Source organism: Chironomus tepperi, unplaced genomic scaffold (assembly GCF_022539635.2).
Source record: "Chironomus tepperi strain 1889 unplaced genomic scaffold, CSIRO-AGI_Ctep_v1 contig_85, whole genome shotgun sequence".
Taxonomy (NCBI): domain Eukaryota; kingdom Metazoa; phylum Arthropoda; class Insecta; order Diptera; family Chironomidae; genus Chironomus; species Chironomus tepperi.
The window spans coordinates 6,682,043-6,706,437 of record NW_027226207.1 but is presented as its reverse complement, the minus strand read 5'-3'; the positions used below and the strand labels follow the sequence as shown (position 1 = coordinate 6,706,437).

The following is a 24,395-nucleotide window of genomic DNA, read 5'->3' as shown; positions in this document are numbered from 1 at the left end:
CACATACTCGTGCACGCAGTGTGCATGAGATCATTAATTAAATTGAAGACTGTTTTGTATTTTTTTATTTTTTGGGGATGGATAATAAAGGCATCAAAATTTTTATTGACATTTTGTAATTTTTCATCATCTTTCAATTGATTGTTTATTGCTCACCTTTTGGCTTAATATGATGGAATTTTTATCTCATTTTTGGAATTTTTTTTATGAAGCTTCTGAATGATTATTTTTTGAAATAATAAATTGATTTTCTTATTAAGTGATGTGATGGGATTATTAGTTTGAGATTGTCGGGTTGTGATTGAGGCATGTGGATGGGTAAATTGTGGATTTTTGGGTATTTTGGAGTATTTAGAGGGGCTTTTTCAGGTTTTGGACGCTGAGGTCTTCAATTTTTGAGGGTATGGGTGCATAGGTGCATATTTAGGACTTTAAAGGGACTCTAGACCTGTCTAGACCTTAATGTTCCATTACTACATTAACCCAAAGCCTGCATCTACACCTTGATCCGCAACATTGAGCTTCATGTACTGTTAAGCTAGAATTAACCATAAATGAACCCAAAGATACAATTTACAGCCCTCACAAAGCTCTAAAGCAGTGATGGACAAACTTTTCTGTGTCATGGTACAACTTAGTGGTAAGCCACGACCAAAACCAAAGATCATGGCACTTCCAAAACATTTTGACGACGCACAAGTCAACCGCGGCACTCAACCTGCTCAAATCTGCTCTAAAGTCACTAAAAGTCTCTCTAAAGTCATCAAAAGTCTCTCTGAAATCACTCTTAAGTCACTAAAACTAGCTTGATACTCAAAAAGACGCCAACTGCTTAACATACTCAACCATCAATCTCCAACTCAACTCAATCCCATCTAAATCTCCAAATGAGGTAGCTAAACAATTTAATTGATTATCTATGAAGCTATTTATTCCCCGTTCCTCATAATCGATAATTAATTAATTTCCATTTAAAAATTCCTTTATTAATTAAGACATTAAAGTGACTAGCAAAGCAGCAATCTCAGATATCCATTAAATAATCTTGAATATAAAACCTGAAATAGTATGTGCTTTCAAAATATTTACAAAAGCCACAACAGAAAGTGAAAGAAGAAAAGAGGAATTGGATGTACAATAAAAGTGTAAAGAGTTAATCCATTTTTATGTTGACGCATGTTCATCAGGCGCCTCTCATTATTTACATTAACAATGTTCTAACGTTAATTATGATAAAAAAAATTAATGTAAAAAATGCAATTTAACATACAATGTTACGTCATCACGCAAATTCGATGCTCTTTACTGGTCACACATGAGTGAAAAAAATTGTGTGACATTGGATGCGATTGTTGTTGTTGTTGTTGGATGGTATTGTGTCTGTGGAGTGTTGTGTTGATTAAAATCAGACGGGAATGTGACCTTTGGGGGGATTTTGTCAGATTTTGTTTTTGGAGATTTTAGGGATTTAGGCTTTGAAGGAGATTTGAGGTTGTAGCTTAAGATTGGCAACTAAAGGTGGGATTTTTAGGAGCAGATGATAGGTTTAGTCCGGTTTTTGGTGGCACAAAGGCCTATTTTAGTATATCGATTGGAATTTGCAAGAGATTGAGGTTCTTGCTTCATATTAAGAGCACTGATAAGTTTAGTCTGGATTTTGTAGCTCTAAAGGCTTACCTTAGTAAATAATTTGGAATTTGAGGAAAATTGAGGTTCGTGCTTAAGGTTGTCCACTATATGGAGGGTTCTGAGTAGCATCTGATAGGTTTAGTCCGGGTTTTGGTGCCCTAAAGACTTACACTGGTAAATAAATTGGGTTATGAAAGAGATTGAGGTTGATGCTCCAAATTGGCAACTAAATTGAGGCTCAGGTTTTGGGGCCCTTAGGCCTTACTATAGTAAATAAACAGTAAAAAAAGCTAGTATTGAGCTAAAAATGAGTTGGCTTATATGAATCTAGCTTGGCTATGAGCTTGAATAATCCCACGACTTCTAGACCTCGATACCATCCCCATAGCCCGTATTCTAATTTAAATTAGTGCCATTTAATCAACCTAGACCCCTATTTAGTCAATATCCCACTAAAATACACCCTAAAATTCCATCAATCCCCCTCAAATCTACACAAAATCACCATAACAGCCATCCAAGTGTCGCCGTTGTGTAAGACAATATCATCCCAAGAGAGAAGATTCAACGTAAAAATTGAAAGATAATTTATTTCGATGATAATTTAAATTAATAATTCTCATCGTCAATTTTTCAAATGATTAACTCTCTAGTCGGCGGTAATCTTCCTTATGTAGCGGATGTTTCAATTTTTTTTCCTCTGTCGTATCCACTCTCCCCGTTCACTATGGATAATTTTTCTTGTAAAAGTAAATTTCGTGTGTATTATTGTATACAAGCAAGAGAGCGATGTCGTGTCAATTTTATTTTATATTTTTTTTATTTTATTTTGTGTGAGCAAAAAAGAAAAATGGAAGTTGGACGATACAATCAAGATAAGACACGGGATATTTAAATATACTTATATTTATAAGAATACAATTTAAATAAAGACATTTATCAATAACTTTCTGCTGTTGTATATATTTCTTTTTTAAATAATAAGTAATTTTCCACGTTCTTTTTTTGTTGTTGTGTGAGCAAGACAAGGCAAGTTGAAGTGAGGAATATGAGTACGGGAAGAAAAAAAAATGTTAAGATTAAGTGTTCTTGCAGGGAAGAGATATGTAAGAGAAGTATGAATGAGTTTGAGAATTGTTTGGGATTTTTGAGACGTTTTGGAGATCTTAGTGGAGATTGTGGATGGAGGAATGTCATTAGTATATTGGCTGAGTTGGTAGAGACTGTGTAGCACTTGGTATTGGCAATTGGGAAAGGGCAGTTAGCGATAGAACTTTTTTTAGATAGTCAACTGAGAGAGGTCATGAATTACTGTTGGATTGTAAGGCCATTGAAGTAAGTAAGTAATTATATTGGATGAGTTGCTTTGTATTGGGACATAAGGCTATTAAATCGAGTTTTAAGCAACCTTACTATTCAAACCAAGGGTGCAAAATTGATCAAAAATTATCAATAATCAGTTGCACATCCTTGATTTAAACCCATCAAATAAGAAGAAGTCGATACCACAAGATGTAACAAAATAGGTCAAAAACAGCTGTTACAATGCTCTAATGGTAACTCCACGTGTACTGCTCGGGTTAGCATCATTCTAAATAGGCAACTAGCATGCTTTTCATGTTACTGATAGACCACTGTGGGACCTAAAAGCAGTCTATTTGTCTGTTATGACAAAACAGAGACAGGCCTATATTAAGCCACATGTGGTGAGCAATAGACACCAAAAATTCAACATGATTCACAACATTTTGGGATTTTTCATCGAGTCATTTTGTTGAGAATCGAACCTAGATCCATACAAAAATTGAACAATTTTAGATTTTCAGCTAGATTGTTCAGTTACTCAACTTGAATCAACAAAAAAACCTTCAATCTCGTTTTTGCAAATTAACCTACAAATAGCTCAGTGGTGCACAATCTTTTATTTTTTGTGGCCTCTTCTGGTGGAAGGATTGGGCCGAAACGCATGCGGCATATGATTCACAACATTTTCAGGAAGTTTTGCGAGCACACTGATGTGTTGCGGAATACATATTACCTACAATTCATAAAGCTTAATACCCTGCATTTCGCCCAGAAAAACTGACAACCTTTATCTACCTCATCTACCTTAAAAATCTCCGCAACTCTAAACTTCAAACTTAAAATAAAAACTTTAAGACGGTTTAAAAAAAAATCTTCGTCTTACTTTTTCGCTCCTTTTATAAAAAGCCAAACGACAACGTCGTCTTATATGAATGGCAGTGAATTTATAAATGAGGATTTAATGTCTGTTAAATGTGTAAGCCTGACAAGAAGCCAAAGTCTTAGGGATAGGTATCTTATAAGACGATATATATGTATGTTTTTTGTTATTAACTATCTATTTCGAACTTATAAATATTGATGATCCTCATACTGCCTGCTGTCTTCTCCTCACTCAGTTACATTGATTCGAAAAACTCCAAAATCAAGCATAAAGCATATAAGAACGAATTGTATGCAAGATGATAGCAATCAATTTTCGTTTTACATCTCAATCTCTATGAACTCTCCTTGTAACCTTAAAATACACACATTTTTCTTCTTTTTATTTCCATTCGTTTTCATTCTTAAGTTTCTGTACTTCTTATTTCTTATTTTTTTTGAGAATTTCACTCAACCAACGCCTCAGCAAATGAAGATAAATAAAAAATAAAAGAAAATGATTTCACGTTGAATCTTTTGCCTTTATATGCTTACTGCTGTTATTGTCGATGCTGCCGCATGCTTGTTGTTGTTATTACAACATTGCCAATTGAAATCTCTCTCGCTCACATTGGAATGAAAGTTATGTGTAGGTGCAAATAAGCTTCATTCCATTAAAAATGTACAATAATAATGTAAATACTGCACAAATGTAATGAAAATATTGCAGTGAAGTGTTTACTGATGGGATTGAAGGAGATTGGGAATTGAGAACGGTTGAGCGGCTGTTGGATGGGAAATTGTTTTGAATGAATATTGAGTTCTTGTGGCTGTTTAAAGTTGTTTATAGATGTTAAAGTGAGTAGGATTGAATTGTCTTTAGGTAATTGCGACCTAGAGTGCTGGATTCAGGTTGTTGTGGATTTTAAGAGTCAGAATGTTGAGACTAAAAGACCATTTGGTACACTTGAGTGACATAATGTGCCAAACTGAACCAAACAGCATTTATTATCGTAAAATTGGATCAAAATCAGCTGTTGGCAATTTGGTGTCTTATTGTCAATTAGACATTAAAGCGATGCTCTAGCAAACACTTTGAACTGTTTAGGTACGGATTTATTCGAATATGGCAATATACTATCCCGTACAGTACCAAATATTCGCTGATACACCATTTTATTGCCGTTTTATCTACAAAACATTAGAACTACGGCGAGGTACTCTAATGGGTTCATGATAGGGCTATTGTAGACCAATTTTGAAGACAATAAATGGCACTTAATGTCATTTGAGTTGCTTATGAAGAGGTCATGGATCACAACTGATCTGTACGAGCAGCAGCTTAAGTAAGTATTAGAAACACGAAGGAATGAGAAGTCTTTTTCTGGTAAGGCTAGAAGAAGTAATGACCTGCGATTCTAGTGACCTATTCAAAATTATTGAACAATCTCTGGATGATTCAAGATTTGAGTTCTCTTAAAAGCACCGAGAGACGATAACATCTCGTCAAAGCAGAGCTGCGTCTCAATACTTTAATACTGCCCCATTATTTTCCCTTAGGGGCCGTTCACTTATTACGTTCGCTTTTTAGGGGGGAGGGGGGGTCTAGGATTTTGTAACAGCCTCAACGAAAAAATTTTTTTTGTAACGACATTTTGTAACGAGGGGGTGAGGGGGGGGGTCTAGAAATTCGTTTTTTTGCGTAACGTAATAAGTGAACGACCCCTTATGGCATTATCATAGCCAATTGTCAAGCTATTAAAATTTGCAATTAATGAATATTTCGCCAACAACTCTTCCTTATACTCAATAAAAAGTACTTCTTATATTTTGGTTCATTGCAACACCGACTCTTATTTTATGAATACAGCAACAAGTGTTTCTCTTCGCCTTGTTTTTTTCATTCCATCCAAACAAGAATCTACATACAATCTACAAACAATAAATTTTCACCTAAAAACGAAGACGAAGAGGAAGCAAAAAAAGATAGAAAATGAAAATGGAACATCGAGATTATGGATTTCTTCATACTTATTCAGTTCTACGGGGTGAAAGCGAATATGGGAAATGATAAAATGTAAATAATCTCCTTTTATTGCCATTATAATTTATTGTCTGTACTGCACTTTGAGTATAAACATATTTTATTAGGTGCCTTCTTATTCTTATTGCATGCTATTTAGACTCATTCTTGAATGTAAAATTCTCTCACTGGCAAATTGTCTATTTGCTTTTGCCTGAATGGTTAAATTGTGTGGAAGCTACACGGAAAACAGCTGATTGCTGTAAGCTTATTATGTAACTGAATTGTGTATTCATTTAGAGGTCAAGATGAAAAGATCGATAGAAACTATAGAAATTGCTTTGTATGGAAGAAGTTGAGTGTGAATGAAAGTAAAATCTTGCATAAATTAGGCATGTGTCCTTGAGGGGAATTTTTGTTGGAATTATTTTGGATTTGTTGGTGGATATGGTTAGTATGGCTGAGGATTTGAAGCTGGAGAATGTCTAGAAGCTTGATTTGGTGCGTAACTAATCGATATTAGCGAGTATGGCTTGAAAATAGCTTACAGTAACTTCCAGGTGTAACTGGGGTGTACCTTAGGCTATAGGCCTATTAAACGTTGATGAATAGCTTCCGATTATGCATTCTTATGGATTTAGAACTGATTTTGACTAGTTTTGTCAGAACCATGCAAAGTTAAGCTCAATAAATTGAAGAAAATTCGGAAATACACAAAAATTCATCCTAAGGGCGACACCAGCCTATACAATTCCTATCCCAATCCATACAAAATCTCCGAATTCCCAAAAAAACAATTCCTTTACCAAACATGAAAACAAAGACAGAATTTATTCGTTACAAACAGAAGGTGTTCTGCATTGTCGTCTCTTTAGGCTTCTGCCTTTGTCTAAGTCAGTATCTACACATTACATACTCTTTTTTTTGTGTCTAGAAATATCTGTAAAAAAATTTTACAAAAGAACCCGGAAGTATTCTCGACGACGTGTGAGACATACACATGAAGATCAAAGTATGGTAATGATTTACAGGCTTTATGCTGTAATTTTATTTGAAGAAAGAAGTAAATGGAGCGTCTATTTAGTGTGTTTAGGTAGTTATGGGTGATGGTTAGTGGGGAATTTTGAGGAATTAAGAGTATGATTTGGGAATTTCAATATTAATAGCCGTTGGTGGACCCTTTTGGATTGCCGTCAAAGGAGCGATGTAGCAACGATTTGGTGACTCAATTGTGATACTTGGGGTCATCATGGTGACGCTTACTACTCCCATGTAGATGCTACATACTCAAATATGCTTAGATGTCAAAGAGACCATGCAGCAACAACCTAGCGACTACATAGTACTGTCTTGGGTCATCATGATGGTGCTATCTATTCCCAAATCAATGCTCCATACTCAAATGCACCTATATGCTCCCCCATCCCATTCCAAACCCATTCCAAACCCAATAATATCCGAAAATTAATTGTCATTCAAAATAATATTCATTTTTCCATGAATAGCAAGCACAGACACAGCATTCTCTGTATTGATTCGCTTTGAGTTTATTTACCAAATCACAATAAATCTTGTTTCTTTGTTCTCCTTTGACTGGCGTACTTTAAAGCTTATTGAATTTAATTTTATTTTATTTTATATATGGAATAAGATTCTCTCGATTTTCATTTTAAAGACTTTATGATTCACAGAGACTTCTTGGTATTTGACAATTGAGAGGGAGAAATAAATGAGGTTTAGATATTTTTTTTTTTGTGATGAGATTCAAGGTGTAGATGCTTAGTGCTTGGTTGATTTTTAAACATATTTGAATAATTTGCTAGTTTATGATGAGTTTTTAATGATCAGATGGTATTGGAGGTTAAATGAGGTTGCTAATTTTGATTTTGTAACATTTTTCAAATACTAGACTTGATGACTCGTCAACTGTGGAGGTTGAATTTGATTTTAATTTGATTGATTGGCTTGATTTGGTCAAAATGAGTTGAATGGTGTCATTCTTACAATTTTATTGAGATTTATATGCAATAAATCTTGTATAGCTCTTTAAAATACGTCCAACTGAAGGTTTCCGATGTCAAGTCTGAATTTTGGTCTCGGTCTCGGTTTCAATATCGGTTTTGGTCTCGGTTTCGGTCTCAGTCACTGTGCTGGTCTTGGTCTCGATCTGCAGAATCTGTCAAGACCGAGACTTCAGAAAATCTTCCGTCCAATGACTCAATAACCCCCAAACATGTCCCGAAATATCAAAAAACCTTCAAACTATTTCAATTATTTTTCATTATTTTCATCATTTTGTATTTTATTTTCAAATAAAAGTAGTTCTGCAAGCAAAAATTCTTTAAAAGCCTTCTATTTTTTTTTTCTCATTATTAGAAGCCATGCGATGCAGGTCATGCATCAAAAAATTTTAATTAAAAATTCATTAGAGGAATAAAAGAGTATCAAAAAAAAAAAAAAGTACGAAGAATAAAAAGTTCATCACTTTTCTTGTGTTTTTTTTTTCGTGAGGAAATGAGAGAGGATGAGGTGAGATTGTAATAATAATATGATTTTTTTGAGGTGGAATAGCGAGCGTTTTGTGGCCGGGAATATAGCTGAGTTAGAATTATTTTTTGGTAGAACTTTAAGTATTATAACCCCTTGAACTTATGTGATGTAGAACTAGTTTTAGATCCCTTATAGTTATACGGTATTCTTATTAGATTATACGAGTAGATGCACATATTGTGGACTGTGTTATTGTTCATTCTGTCTTGGATTTGATATTGAGTGAAAATTTTGAATTTGTCCAAATTTGAAGCCTTTAAGCTTCCTCAAAATGACTATCTTTCACAAATTTCTGCCATATTTTCAAACAAATCTTTTAAAATTAGGATTCATCCAAGAACCGGAATCCTGCATGCTCTGCGTTATAGATTCCCACGACTGCAGTGTTCGGATGTACCTTATACCTTGTCTAAGACTGCTGACATGCAGTTAAGGACGAATTCCTGAAGTTAATCGTCTTTCTAGCTCTCCAAACCTATCCTTCCCTTCCCAATAAGCAACAGAAACCCAAACTTCAATTCCTCATCCCTACGTCAAATTTCATTTCCCTTCATATAGAATATAAACGTACACACATTGAGCCAATCATTTGAATCTGAAGCATAAAATTTAATTTAATTTTCTTTCACTCACTTTCGGTCCGGTGAATTTTTGATCTCATTTTAAATGAATAAAATGTATTTTTTGCGCTTTTTTATTCATGAGACACATGAAAAGTATAGTATGATAGGTTGTATATATTTGTGGGTTGGTATGGGAAATGTAGCGCAGTTGCAAAGGGCAGCTAGAAGTTGACTCAGGGTTTGTGTTGGAAATTCGACTCAAGTCGACAAGATTTCAAGTAAAATTCGAGTCGACTTCGAGCTCTGGTTTTAAGAACCCAAGGGGACAAAAAATATTAGAATTGGACATTAACTTGTTATCAACTAGTCATAACATATTTTTATTCACTCAAGATGGTTTCATGACTAAAAAATTCGATGTTTTACTTGCTTTTTGGGGATATGGTTTGATTTTAGAGGGTTAAGATGTGTCTAGGTCAGCAGTGAGCAACCTTTTGGTTTTTATGGCACATCTTGCTGGTAAATCCGGACCGAAATTGTACAAGGTATTTGTTTTATGTACTTCTAGTGTCTACTAGTGCATAGAGACACACAGGTTGTCCACAACTGGTCTATGTCATTCATATAGCAAGAAACTCATGAAAATCGGTTACAATTCAGGATATACTCCCCAAAAGTAGTCAATATAAGGACCATATGACCCCATTACAACTCATTTATCAACAAATTTAGTCCCCAAACCACTTGATGCTCTACACATCGCCTCATATCATCATCAACCCACCCAATCCGCCAAACTATAAATGCCACTATTTAATATCAACCTTCAAAAAAATCCCGCTAAAAAAATTATTTTAAAATAATATGAAAGGCAGAAAAAAAGACAGAATGGACGAACTAAAAAAAATTGCTGATGATGAGCAAGTGCATGCAGAAAATTAAATTATTTTTTGTGTTCACAAAACGTGCGCTGTTCTTCTCTCATTCTACCCCGTCCTCTCTTATTTCCTCACAATTTTTTTTTTCATGTTTGTGAATTTGGATATATCAGAATGGCTGAATATTTTTACAAAATAATTTTGTAACATCACTGATATGTCCAAAAGCCAAAACATAAATTATAGAATTAGTTAAAACTTAATATTATTAATAAGAAAAAAATTGGACTGAAACAAACCTAACTTACCGAACTGACTCCGCATCCACGGGTACAACGGCGATGGTAGTGAGGATTGAGTGTGATTATTTGGCGGTGGTTGCTGTTGTTGTTGTTGCTGTTGTCCTTGGTGGATGGGAGGCGGTTGCTGATGCATCATATTTTGTGGTGGTTGAACTGGCGGAGCTCCAGAATTTGTATACATGCCCATATTGTGTGGATTCTGATGACCAACCTGTTGCATAGGATATAAAATATTATAATTGAATTTTTTAGAGGTACAAGTTGGGAAGTTATTTGAGTTTAGAAGTTTAGAGCGCATTTTTGATGGTTTGGCTGTGTTTAGATCACTTAATACTTAAGTATGTGCCTTGTAGGCTGCTGCTGGATGATTGATTCATTGGTCAAGTCATCAGTCAACCCCTCATCAACCCAGCCATCAAAAACAGCCCTCAACTCAAATTAATTAACACTTACGCCTACCTCATTCACTTGACCATGCATATGATGTCCCATTTGCATTTGCTGATTATTCATATGATTATGATGTCCCATTTGCTCAAGTGGCGGTGAACCATTATCACCAACAACCATACCAAGACCACCATTACCAACTGCTGCTTGCAATTTACAACTTGTATAGACAATTGGTGGCTGTTGAGGTTGTTGTTGTATTGGTTGCATTGTACCATTTTGTTGTGGAGGTGGTTGTTGGGTTTGTGGTCCCATAACATTACCCACTTGACTCGATGGACTATCGGGTCGTGAATAACCTGGTTCCATTGATTGATTATAATAACCCATTCGATCATATGGTGGATAACGTGGAAATGGTGGCATACCGGCTTGATTGTGATGCGTTTGAGTGTAATGGTGCATCTGGGCATCCATGTCACCGCCGGTTGGATAGTGTCCATGCATGTCCGAGCTCATATAGGAATTTGTAAAGTATGATGTCATACTTTCACAATTATTTGTACTCATCGTCATGATTGATGATTCTGTGTATGTGCTTATCTTTGTTATTTAATGAATTAAATTAGGTTTTTTGATGATTTTTTTTTTTATGTTTTTTATGTCTTCAGCTTCTTTTAATTTATTAAATTTATTTTTTGATCACATTTAATGCACTTTTTACCGATGATTAACAGAAATTTTATATTTTAAAATAATGATTAGTTCCTTTTTTGTTTCACTCGATTTCCTTTTTAATATTTATACAAAAATGAAAGATTTCTTCGTGGGTAATGCCTTCCTGTTACTTAATTTTTCACCTTAAAAATTAATTTTTGTTATACTTTTTTCTTTTTTCTTAAATTATGTATATTAATTACAAATTTTTTATGTATATGTATATATGTATAGATAAAGTGTTGTCTTTGAAGCGTTGGTAACAGTAGTTTCACAAATATTGTTTCGTTTACTTGCTTTTTCTGGAATTAGATTAAGGAAATAAAAAAGAAATTGTTAGTTAAAATTTATAATCAAATTGAATTTTAATTTAAAAAATTTAAAAGTTAAAGATATTTAGTCCTTGGTACTGCAATTATGACAATTTATTGAAATAATTTTGAAATTAAATTAAAAATCTCAAATTGAAATTTTAAACATTCTAAATTTGAAAAATTGAAAATTTTAAAAGTTCTAAAGAAATTAAATTAAAAATTTAGGAATTTATATCTGAAAATTTAAGAATTTAAATTTGAAAATTTATAAGAATTTAAATTTGAAAATTTATAAGAATTTAAATTTGAAAATTGAAGAATTTAAATTTGAGAATTCAAGAATTTAAATTTGAAAATTTATGAATTTAAATTTGAAAATCTAAGAATTCAAATTTTAAAATTTAAGAATTTATACTTAAGAATTTATGAATATATATTTAAAAATTTGAAATTTAAATTTAAAAACTTATGAATTTAAATTTGAAAAATTTAAGAATTTCATTTTGAAAATTTGAGAATTTAAATTTGAAAATTTTAGAATTTAAATTCAAAATTTAAGAATTAAAATTCCTAATTTTATGAAATAAATTTCAAAATTTATAAATCAGATTTGAATATTCATCTTAAAATTTTAAAACAATCATTAAAAATTCAAATAATAAATTTAAAATCTTTCGAAATTGTCACAAAAATTAACGATTTTTAAATATTCTAATGAACTTCTTGGGCTCTCAAAGTTCTAAGTGACTTAAAAAGCAGCCTAAATTAAGAAATTTTTGTTCAATTCCTTTCCAAAAAAATTTCCCCTTTAAAGTTAGGCAATCTGCATGACCGGCTAGTATCAAAATATTCAAAATATTTTTTAACGATTTTTTAAAATTCTCAAACTTAAATTCTAATTAATTCTCATATTTTTCATAATTATTCATCCAAAATCCATCAATTAATCCTCAAATAAATTATAAATTTCCCTCAATATCTCCAACGACTCTCAAAAATTCCAAACATCAACAAAATTCCTTCAAATCCACAAAATCTAGTACTTTAAGTGTCTTCGCTCTCCCTCTCTCATTTTGATTCCTCTCATAATTCTTTTTGTATGCCATTTCGCTCTCATTCTCTCCATTTTCCAATTTCTTTATTTTTTTTTCGCTACTTCCATCACACAATTTATGTGTTCTATGCCTTTCTTCTTTCTCAAGTTCAACATATTGATATATGTTTTATGCTATGCATTAGACATAAATCAAAATGGCGATGTCATAGACATTTGAAAGTAAATTTCTTATTGTTATGAGGTTCGGGATTTGTTTTTTTGGGGGGATGATGATGAGATGATGGGGTGGAGGGATGTGTAAGGGTGTAGGGGGGTATAGGGGGTATTGGATCATAGAAATATAAGGAATTTATGCCTTATTAAGTGAGATAATATTTAAGAAATTTAAAAAAAAATTAAAATTGCAAATTTAAATTCCAAAAATTGAAATTTTAATTGAAAATAATTTTTTAAAAAAAATATGAAAAGAATTTTTAAATTCTTCTTCTTTTTCACATCAAAATTTATTCGCATTTCCTCTTTTTCGCAACCAACCATAATACCATCAATAACATAAGTAATTGAATGAAATTCCTACTAAAGCAACATTGTTGATAGACAATGGAAATGAAAAAATATATATTTTTTTAAATTTTAATTGAAATTAACGAATGAAAAAAAAATTGTTTTCATTCATGCGTGAGTGAATAAAAAAATAAATATTTCATCAACACCCGAATAGTGATTATTTACGCTGAATTTTTAAAAATGTTTAATTGGGAGAGACCCTTGGAGGGAATTTTGAAATTTAAATTTGAGTTAAATTTCAATTTTAAATTTAATTTCAATTGTTGAATTTAATTTAAAAAATTTAATTTTAAATTTAATTTTAAATTTAGTTTCAAATTTCAAATTTAATTTTAAATTTCAAATTTCAAAATTAATTTCAAATTTAATTATAAATTTCAAATTTAATTTTAATTTTCAAATTAAATTTCAAAGTTCAAATTTAACTTCAGATGTAAAATTTAATTTCAAATTTAAATTTGATTTCAAATTTAATTCCAATTTTAAAATCAATCTAAATTTCAACTTTCAATTTTAATTTTAAACGTTAGTTTCAGAAAATTAAAATTTAATAATTTTGATTGATTTTAAATTTAAAATTTACTTAAAAACTCAAAATTATAAATTTGATTCCAAAAGCTAAAAAATTTGAAATTTCCAATTTAATTTCAAAAAATTTTAAAAACCAAAATTCGAAATAAAATCTGCAATGTGGTTTAACTACAAAATTCAATTACTATAATTTCCCAATCCAACACTCCAAATCTACCTTCAAATCACCCCTTTTTGCAAAAATCCTTCCAAAAATTCCCCCAAGGGACTATCCATTCATTCGAAAAATTCACTCAAATGAAAATTGCAAATTTCAATTCACTTGACTCATTCATTCATCCATCCATCCATCCGTCCATTCCATATTTCTTTTATATTTTCCATCGCATAAAAATGTAATTATTTTAAAAGCGTTTCATGTTCACAACATGACCACACTCGGCACAAAAATATTCACTGAAATAAATAAAAAATACTCTTTTTTTATCTACAAAATGCAAATTGATTTTAATTTTTTTCAATTAAACTAATATGTGATGAGTCAGTTGGAAATGAAATATATTCTGTACCATAATGAAATGCCGGCAAGATGAGACGGCCTGAATATATATTTTTTATAATATTAATATCAATTTTTATCAAATTAATTTGTGAATATGAGAACTGAATAAAGTGAGATGAGAGGATGTTGCCATATTTCATAAAAACATGAATTTTTTAAAAAAATATATAAAGCATAAAGCGATTGGGGATTAAAAAAGGCCAAAAGGAGGATACCCAGAATGATGAGTTGATGGGAAAAAGAAGATCGAGAATTTTTATTTTGTGGAATTGACCCGGAATGTACAGTCATAATACATTGACTGAGTTGCATATCATAACTAATGTGATATTACGACTTTATGCTTATTTAGCCCACCTAGCCTAACAGACAAAGAGGAAACATTTTGGTACCGTAGTGGTATTACTGTACCATGATAGCATGCTAGGGAAAATAACAAGGAGCTGTCAAATGGGCCCTGATTTTAAACCATTTTGACTACAAAAATGGATTAACTGTATCATACGCATCTGTTAAGCTAGTAGACCAATTAGCTAGTATATCCCTACCATCAACATTCTCAACTAATGCCAGAGCAACATAAAGAACTAATCTATCAACTCCCATGCCAAAATATGCAGTTCGGTCTCAAAAAACACAAACAAGAAGAAAGAAAAGAAAACGATAACGAAACATTTTATTTTGGCGATGAATTTTTATCTAAATATTGGAGATTTGATTGAAGTGCTTGTGGTAAAAATTGATTAAATCCACTTTATTATGTTTCTGACATTTAATTGATTGCTCTAACAGGCAAAGAGACCGCTTTTAGGTACTAAAGTGGTCTATCCGTATCATGACAGCATGCTCTTTGTCTGCTGGGGTCGATTATGATATAATGCCTTTAAAAATTGGGAATATTGAAATTTTATGCAATCAAGAGCTTAATATGATATTTAAAATAAATCTTAAGGCTGTTGATTGTAAGATTTGATCAGTTAGTTCAATTTTCTGTGCAAAAAAGCAACAAGTTGATCTCATCAATGCCACACTGTTCTAAAAAGGCCATAAATAAGCAAGGGACAACATTATGCTGCCTTTTTATCAATCCTACACCAAATATAGCTTTATATTGATCTGACGACGTCCTAGTATTGGAATTTTTGGTTTTTTGGACTGAAAGGCATTCAAACTTTGATAAATCTGTCATTTTAACGACTATAAGGTACCAAAGTACCAGTAACAGTAAACAAGGCCACAAAGGGTCACTGATGAGGCATATTATTGTAAAATAAAGTCCAGTTAGTACCATGGATACAGAGAATATTAGAATATATCAGAATAATGCACAATTTCCTCCCATTCATCTCAACTCCCATCCTAAGTTCAATTTCAACTCCAACAACCTCATCGCCGATGAAATACAAAACGTCTTCTTCCTCTTCACTGAATTATATTTTTTTGTATGTTATTTTTTATAAATATTTCTCTCTTTATAGAATCATCGTAAAGATATGTAGATATTTAGTCTAAAGAGAGGAAATGCTTTATATATCGTCGCAATCAGTCAATTTTTTTTTTATTTATTAGTAGGCAAACGAATGTTCCAAGAAGAAAAGAAAAGACGACAAGAAACTGAGCTGTGTGTATCTTATTCAAAAAAATACGAGACGAGAAATGTTAAGCATAGGAAAGAAAAGAAAAAAAGCGACATAAGAGATAGAGAGGATGAGAGGGATCAGAAATTAAAATGACATTTTCAAAAACAAGTTAAATACATATGTGCCAGAGATATGTGTATCGTCTATATAAAAATAGTTATGAAATAACTAAAGTGATATTCTTTCCGCGTTTCTTTCATTTTTTTAATATTATTTTGTTGTGGGTGAGCAGGGGTTCATTGATTTTTTGGGATAGTTGAGTGGACAGGTATAAATGAGGATAAATGAGGTATCTGACTGGATGTAAGTCTAGTTCTAAGGATGATTGATGTCATCTTGATGTGATTTGTCTTTTGAAGAGTTAAATGCATAGCTAGTCAGTCATTAACCCTGCAATTGAGGTTAGTGCACCTATAGTTGACTATGGCTACTATACCTTGAAGATCTAATGTTTGTAAGGTACAACTGAGTCACTAGAGCAGCAGAATGCCATTTATTAACTGGCAACACATCAATTAGGCTCAGAGGCACTTTAAAGACACCGTAAGACCTGCTTAGACTACCTCAGGCAATCCTAGTCGCTGCAAATCACTCTACTCTCAATCCCTAACTCATCAACCTAAATAAACATCCAAAACTAGGGTTTTCAATCCCGGGATTGATTTATATGCAATCCCGGGATTGAATTCCGGGATTGCATACATTTTGATCCCGGGATTGAAAACCCTATCCAAAACATCTCAAACAATTCAATCCAATTTCCAATAACAAAATTCCTCATACCCCGCCAAAAAAAATACTATTTCATATCCCACAAAAACACAAAAACTAAAAGACAGGAACAAACAAAAACAAAGCACAAAATAAAAATAAAAATCCAAAAGTAAAAGAGTAAGTGGAGACCTCAAGTCGATGTTTATTACAAATTTATGGTGTATTGAATGAGGAGTGAGTTTGTGAATTTTAACGAAAAAAAATTCTTTTCCGATATATATTTTTTTTATATCCCATACATCTTTATAAGCGCCGTTAAAATATATTCGAGAGACACACAAAGTATTTTTTTCTTTCTTTCTTTCTTTCTGGCTGTTACTCTTTATGCCCTGTTTCGACTTCATCGATTTTTTATTTTTTCTTCATTTCGTTACTACATCTCTCGCATCGCAAAGGAAACAGACGAAATACAAATTCAATGTACCTTTAATGCGTGAGATTCTGTAATGATAAAAATTTATATATACACTTTTGGAGCAAGTTGTTGAATGGGAAATGGATGGGTTTGTTGGCATTTTGACGGTTAGTCTGAGGATATTCGGAATCAATGAGTTCAATGAAGTTCAAAATTCTAGCAATTTGTTCAGCTAAAGTTCAAAAAATCTGGCTGAGAATCAACAAATCTGGCTCTGAAGTTCAAAAGATCTGAATGAAGTTCAAAACATCTGGATGAAGTTCAAAACATCTGGATAAAGTTCAAAGTATCTGGCTAAAGTTCAAAAAATCTGACTAAAGTTCAAAATATCTGGCTGAAGTTCAAAACATATGGCTGAAGTTCAAAACATATGGCTGAAGTTCAAAAAATATGGCTGAAGTTCAAAATAATCTGGCTCTAAAATTCAAAATAATCTGGCTTTGAAGTTAAAAATCTGGCTGAAGTTCAAAACATATGATTAAAGTTCAAAACATATGGTTGAAGTTCAAAGCATCTTGCTGAAGTTCAAATTATCTCACTGAAGTTCAAAATATCTGGCTTAAGTTCAAAAAATCTGGCTAAAGTTCAAAATCTTCAACAAATTTCAAAATGCGCTTTACCATCTTCAAACCAGACTACACATCCTTCTTATAATGCTTCTCATGTACCTTTTTTTTTCGTCGCATAGCCAGTGCTAAATATCGAACATTAACGATTTGTTTACTTGCTGTTTTATAGTTTGTTAGTTGAAATTAATGACCTAATAAAATGTCTCCATTAAATGCCATAATGTTAAGCACCTGTTGTACGCCGTTTGTCGTCGTCGTCTTTTTTCTCTTTATTTTCACTTTCAACTCTTTCCTCTCTTGTCGAACGGAATATGAATAAAAAAAATGCAAAGAGAGAGAATTATGAACTTCATAAATGAAAAAATCACATTCTATATCCAAAATGGTATGTAGATTGCATGTCATAAACAGTTAATAATGTTTATAAGGCGAACAAATGGAAGTAAATTAAGAAATAATCATTTCAAATTAATGAAACGACTCATCATAAATCAATCAGTAGCCTTTATGCTGTGAAATACGCGACAATCGACTGTGAATTGTTCAGTGGCAATTGATACATGATAGTTTGTTACACTTTTATTTCATTATGAAATGTGACGGTGAGATCGATATGTGTGAGAAATACTGAATTTCTATTATCTCAAGGTGGCTTTTAATGAAAAATGATTTATTTAATGAATGTGTCGGTTTTCGCGAGTTCTGTAGGGTGGGTAGCTATAGTGAACAGCAATTGATTCAATTTGGAAGGCAATTACTGGACAAGAGTTGACAGGAATGGAAGTAAAAACTCCATAAGTCCAAAAAGGATTGATGTAGATCAAATAATGGGCGTTAAATATGGCTGACGTTCAAATATGGATGCATTGTGCAAATATGGCCGTTGTCTAGTATTTTTGTATGAAATATTGAAATTTGTAAATTTTTTATAATCAATAATCTTATGGTATTGCATGGATCTGACTTAATGGTACCTAGGAATCGGGTGCGTATTAATGGGAAAGGGAGGGTCAATTAGGGTCAATAATGACTACTTTTGGAAAAATTTCTTCAATTTTCTTGAGTTTTTGGTAAAAAATTCCCAAACATCCTCAAAAAATTTGTGACAAGACCTCTGTTGATCCCTAAATTGACTCTTAAATTACTAAATTTTTCAAATTTCAGCAAAAATTCTCAATTTAGAGTATAAAATTGCTTTTAATAGCTTTATTAGCCATACTAACTAATTTTGATCCATGACCTCTCTTTGATGTTACATAAGGCTGGCTCTAGTGTTGGCTACTAAGGGCTCTTAATCCTGAGACAGAGTCAGAGACAACTTAGGTAGTCTAGATCGTGGTCTCAAGAATTTGTCAAGACTGAGACTTCTGAAAACCAAACTGGTAACCAACCCGGACAGCACAAGGTGTTCACTAGGCCACCGAAGTTTTGACGTGCCGTATTGACAAAAAGACAAGAAACTGCTCGGACAGCAACATAACATCTGATTTTAACTCATTTTTGAGTTAGAAAATGTAAATCGCACTATAATGGATGATTTTGAGCAATTTTTATGATTGAAATTGGGAATCGCAGCAATGTGCAGCTCGGATGAGTGCAATTTGATCTCTATCAACAGAATCATGTATAAACACAGCTCAAAAACTCATATAAAATTCAGAAATTGAACATAAATTGAAGCTGCCGATAAAGATAGTGTTACAAATGGAATAGGTAATTGCCAAGCGGTAACCAGCGATAGATCCAATTTCAACCACCAACTGAGGGAGGCCATGAATCACACTTGATCTGTACGTCCAGCGAAATAAGTAAGTAAGTAAATTAACCATCAGAGTCCCAACCTATCTCAACAAAAAAAAATCCATTCAATTCATTTCAAAATAACATTTAAGAGAAAAAAAAAAGCATTTTTCATTCCAAAAGACTTTTTTGTTGCCTATAATGTTATGAGAAAAACATAAATTTTAGCTTCATAAAGATATCACAAGTTCTTTCTACTTATTTCACATTCGCAATTGAAATGTTAAAAGTTAACCAAAAGTAAATGCAATAAACTTGCACTTTTCCTTATTTATATATCTTGTGATAACTTGACAGTTTTTTTTTTATTTTTACTCGGTTCGCTGTTTATGCAGGCACATAACATTACACATTACGCGCATTGAAATACAAAAAAAAAGAACACAAAAAGGAGAGAAAAATATAAAAAAAAATCCATTGGCATTTCATGATTAAATTTTTAATTGAATTGTTTTTTTTTGTGCTTCTTTTGCTGCTGCCTCTCATGTGCCTGCTTGAGCATCGATTTTTCATTATTGATTAAAAATAAAAAAAAAAGTCAGCAAGAGAAGCGCATTGAAGTGTAGCTACTGCTGGCACATTAAAAAGTTTAATCACTTTATTACGCTTATTTTTTTTTTTTTCGTTAATTAAATTTAATACCCGACACAGCTCTTTTTATTAAAAATATATTTTTTTAATTTTAATGGTTTATCTCAATTGAACTGATTGAGTTGTGGAGATGTTGGGGAAAGAGAGGATTGTGGAATTTTTTTTTGGAGTGGACTTGGGGCTCTTGTGGAGATGATGGGAGGAATTTTAAGTTGGATTTTTAAATTTGAGTTGATGAATATTTGGAAAGAAATTTTAAAATGATTCAATAAAGTCTTTAAAAATTAAAATTAAATTTTTAAAGTTCAAATTAAATTGTAAAATTTTAAAATAAATTTAAATTAAATTTGAAAAATTCAAATCCATTTTTAATTCAATTTAAATTTAAAACTATTCAAAAGAAGTTAGAAAAAATTCAAAATAAATCAAAAAGTTCAAATTAAATTTAAAGAAATTCAAAATAAATTTGAAGAAATTCGAAATAAATTTGAAGAAATTCAAAATAAATTTGAAGAAATTCAAATTAAATTTGAAGAAATTAAAATAAGTTTGGAGAAATTCAAATTAAATTTGAAGAAATTCAAATTAAATTTAAAGAAATTCAAAGTAAATTTGAAGAAATTCAAATTAAATTTGAAGAAATTCAAATTAAATTTGAAGAAATTCAAATTAAATTTGAAGAAATTCAAATTAAATTTAAAGAAATTCAAATTAAATTTGAAGAAATTCAAATTAAATTTGAAGAAATTAAAATTAAATTTGAAGAAATTCAAATTAAATTTGAAGAAATTCAAAATAAATTTGAAGAAATTCAAATTAAATTTGAAGAAATTCAAAATTAACTTTGAAGAAATTTAAATTAAATTTGAAGAAATGCAATTTAAATTTGGAGAAATTCAAATTAAATTTAAAAGTCTCAAATTAAATTTGTAAAATTAAATTCAAATTAAAAACATTCAAATTAAATTTAAAAATTTCAAACTAAATTTGAAGAAATTGAAATTAAATTTGAAGAATTTGAAATTAAATTTGAAGAAATTCGAAATTCAAATTAAATTGGAAGAAATTGAAATTAAATTTGAAGAAATTCAAAATTGAAATTAAAATTGAAAACTTAAAAATAAATTTGAAAAAATTCGAAATATTCTTTAAAAATCAAAAAAAAAAATTCAATAAATTCAAAATTAAATTTCAAATTTTAAAACAATTCAAAATTCATCAAATTCTATTCCAAACTCCTCATTAATCCACCTTCCAAAACCCAAACTTCCACCTCACCAAACCCAATCCCAACCAAAAAATCCCTAACAAAATTACTCCTAAGGGTCCATTTCATTTACATTGCACCATAAAAATCAGAGATTATAAACTTTAGTGAGAAATTAAATTAAACTGCAATAATTTTTCGTCAATAAAAGAACTCTTCTTCATCCCTTTTTTAAACTTTTTTTTTGATTCACCCGCAAAAGAGATACGACAAGAAAGGAGCAACAATGAATATATATAAAAAAAGAAGTAATCGCGATCTTGCATTCAAAATAAATTTGTTGTACGTGTGAGAGTTTTTGCTCTGTGCCTGCTGTGTATGTGAGTCTGTTTGTATTTTATTTTCTACAGCCAAAAAGAGCTCATACAATGAGAAGAGACAGAGTCTGTTTATGGTGTAGTTTTTATCTTTATTCCAATTTAATGTGCGACTTGTTGAATTTTATGCTGCTTTTTTTTTCGGGTGTATAGTCTCTTTTTAAAATATACATTTACATACACAGAAATGAAATTATGTGGTTGAGAAAATGACTATAATATTTGCAACAGTCGCTCTCTCGCATCATGCTTGCAATTGCCGACGGTGTTTCATGTGCAATTTTGTGTCCGCGATTATTATCATTATCAACACTGATGATGACATTGTGAACAGATTCAATTTTTGTGGGTTGAAATTAGGATAATCATTGTGCTGCTTAATTTATTCATTTGAATTGCAATGTGACCCCCCCCCCCCTTGTCGTTTATAAATTAATTATACTCATCAACATATTAATTTTTGCTCATTTAAATAACATATTCTTTAATAAATATAATATAGAAAATTTGAAACAATTATGAAATGATTCAATTTGTATGTCATTAAAATTAATTTGATATTAATTCCCAAAACAACAGTTCAGCCGGTAAAATAATTTTTTAGCTGAATAATAAATTAATCATTTTATATTTGCATGCTTTAAATGCATAATGAGATATAAAACATGTCAAAAGAATTTATTTATTATAATTTGAGGTAAATTTGGTCTTAAAGAGTACTTTTTTGGTGTTATTGGGTCTGTGGTGTGATTTGGTTTTAGAATTGGATATTTTGAATTATGAGATTGGTTAATTAATGTCTTTTTAGATTTGTGGATGTTTTAATTATTTGGAATTCTTGTATTTAGCAGACAATGAAGACCATACTCATTTACCTCTATTCTACTCGATCATTTCGTGCCGCTCGAGTCAATTCATTGAAAATAAATATAAAATTTTCATTTCCAAAAGGTGCAAATTCTCTCATTTGTAAAGTCATGAATTAATATCTTAAATAGCATTTGCTTAACTACTCACAATTAGTAGTTTATTATTAATTGCATCATAACATGAAAATGCCATTGCGCAAATATATATTTTTCCTCTGTTTTCATCTTCATACGTAAATAAAAAATTCAGATTTGTTTCGTACTGTATCATTGTTTGTTTGTTTATGCCACAACCGCTTGGAGGTATTAACATTAATAATTAATCCATTTGCTGATGCATTTAATAAGATAAAAGAAATATGAGAATAATGATAATTTTTTTGTATTTTTAAATTTATTTTCAAGTCATCGTTTTAAAAAAAAGCATATAAAATGTGTACAAACAGCTATGAGATTTGTTGTTGAGATATGAACAAGCTGAAAACACGAAATTTTCATTTTTTTTTATGCTTGTTTATAGACACAGTGCTTTATTGGATTTATTGAATGGAAATTGCTTTCAATAAAATCAATTAGGTTTGGAATTGAGAAAATTAAGACGTGATTTTATGTGAATTGGAGGTTTGTGCGGGGTATAGATTGTGGTTTGATGGCTTTATTGAATTGTATTTAGTTTTATTGGATGATAGTTGGAGGGATTGTGGTGATTGGAGCTGGATATATTTAATATGATGAAGTTTTTGATCGTATTTAGAGGAATTGAGGTTTAATTCGACTCAACTCGACACAATTCGACTCAAATCGACTGAAATTGATTCAATTTGGCGCAACTCGACTTAAACTCGACTCAATTTGACTCAAACTCGACTCAAACTCGACTCAAACTCGACTCAAACTCAACTCAAACTCAACTCAAACTCGACTCAAACACGACTCAAACTTGATTCAAACTCGACTCAATTCCATTCAAAATTCGAGAAACATAAACTTCCGCAAAAAAAATAATTCAAAAGATGTCTCAAACATCCTCAAAACTCAAACTCTCTTTAATCCCCATAATAAAAATTACAGATGCGCTAAGCAGACCCCTTCCATCCCATTATAATCTCCATAATATTTTAATAGACATGACATCTTTTTTTTTCCATTGAAAATTCCTCATTTGCAGACTCCATAAAAAAATAATTTCTTTATTTATGTCGGTTCCACTGTCAGACAACACACTGCAGGTACGCATTACAGAAAAAATAATTGAGGAAATTAAGAAATCTTTTCAAAAAAAGTACGAAATTAGTACATAACTAATTAGTCATGGTATATGAAAATTTTAGAAAGTCATAAAAACGTGCGGTGCAATGGTGAAGTTCATGTCCTTGCTACAATTATTCCACAAAACTATGCAATATGCTGTTTAGTATGTAACACGAAAAAGGACAAGGAAGACAGCATGTAGGATGCTTATTTTCATAAGAAAAGGAGCAAAAAAAAGAGAAAGTTTTTGTTTTTTTTGTTGCATTATTTTTTTGGAAAGAAGGCAAAGAAGAACTAAGAAGCACAAAGAAGACAAAAAGGACTTTTTTTTGTGTGTGCGGGAAGAGAAACCAAAAACAAAAACTTTCTATTTTTAAGGTCATGTGACGTCATATGGATGTAAATTGCAGTTTGTACCTTTGTGTAATGGCTTTTTTTGGAAGGAACTGATGGGTATTGTTGGATGTGACTTTGAAAAATTGAGGGGATATTTAAGTGAGTGACCAAAATGTATGTTTGATTCTAGGGAAGAGTCCAAGAGCGGCACATTTCATGTTTTGCCATAAAACGTCGTCTGGGTGCCATTGGGGCACGTTCACGTCTTGGTGCCATTAAAGGGCGTCTTAGTGTCATTAGGCGTCGTCTTGGTGCCC

At 31.4% G+C, this 24,395-nt stretch overlaps 1 protein-coding gene across 4 annotated transcripts in view; it reads right to left on the bottom strand.

Moving 5' to 3' along the window:
* Antp (homeotic protein antennapedia) overlaps positions 1 to 24,395 on the bottom strand; it is a 131,647-nt gene that overhangs the window by 8,512 nt on the left and 98,740 nt on the right. For 3 of the 4 annotated variants that reach the window (XM_070634962.1, XM_070634964.1, XM_070634963.1), the window contains 2 exons: positions 10,571 to 11,520; positions 10,109 to 10,322 (listed from right to left, as the gene is read on the bottom strand). In XM_070634962.1, the coding sequence (XP_070491063.1) occupies positions 10,109 to 10,322; positions 10,571 to 11,077 (721 nt within the window). In that variant the 5' untranslated portion in view covers positions 11,078 to 11,520. The remainder of the gene's footprint in view (positions 1 to 10,108; positions 10,323 to 10,570; positions 11,521 to 24,395) is intronic. The other variant, XM_070634966.1, reaches the window with a different exon arrangement.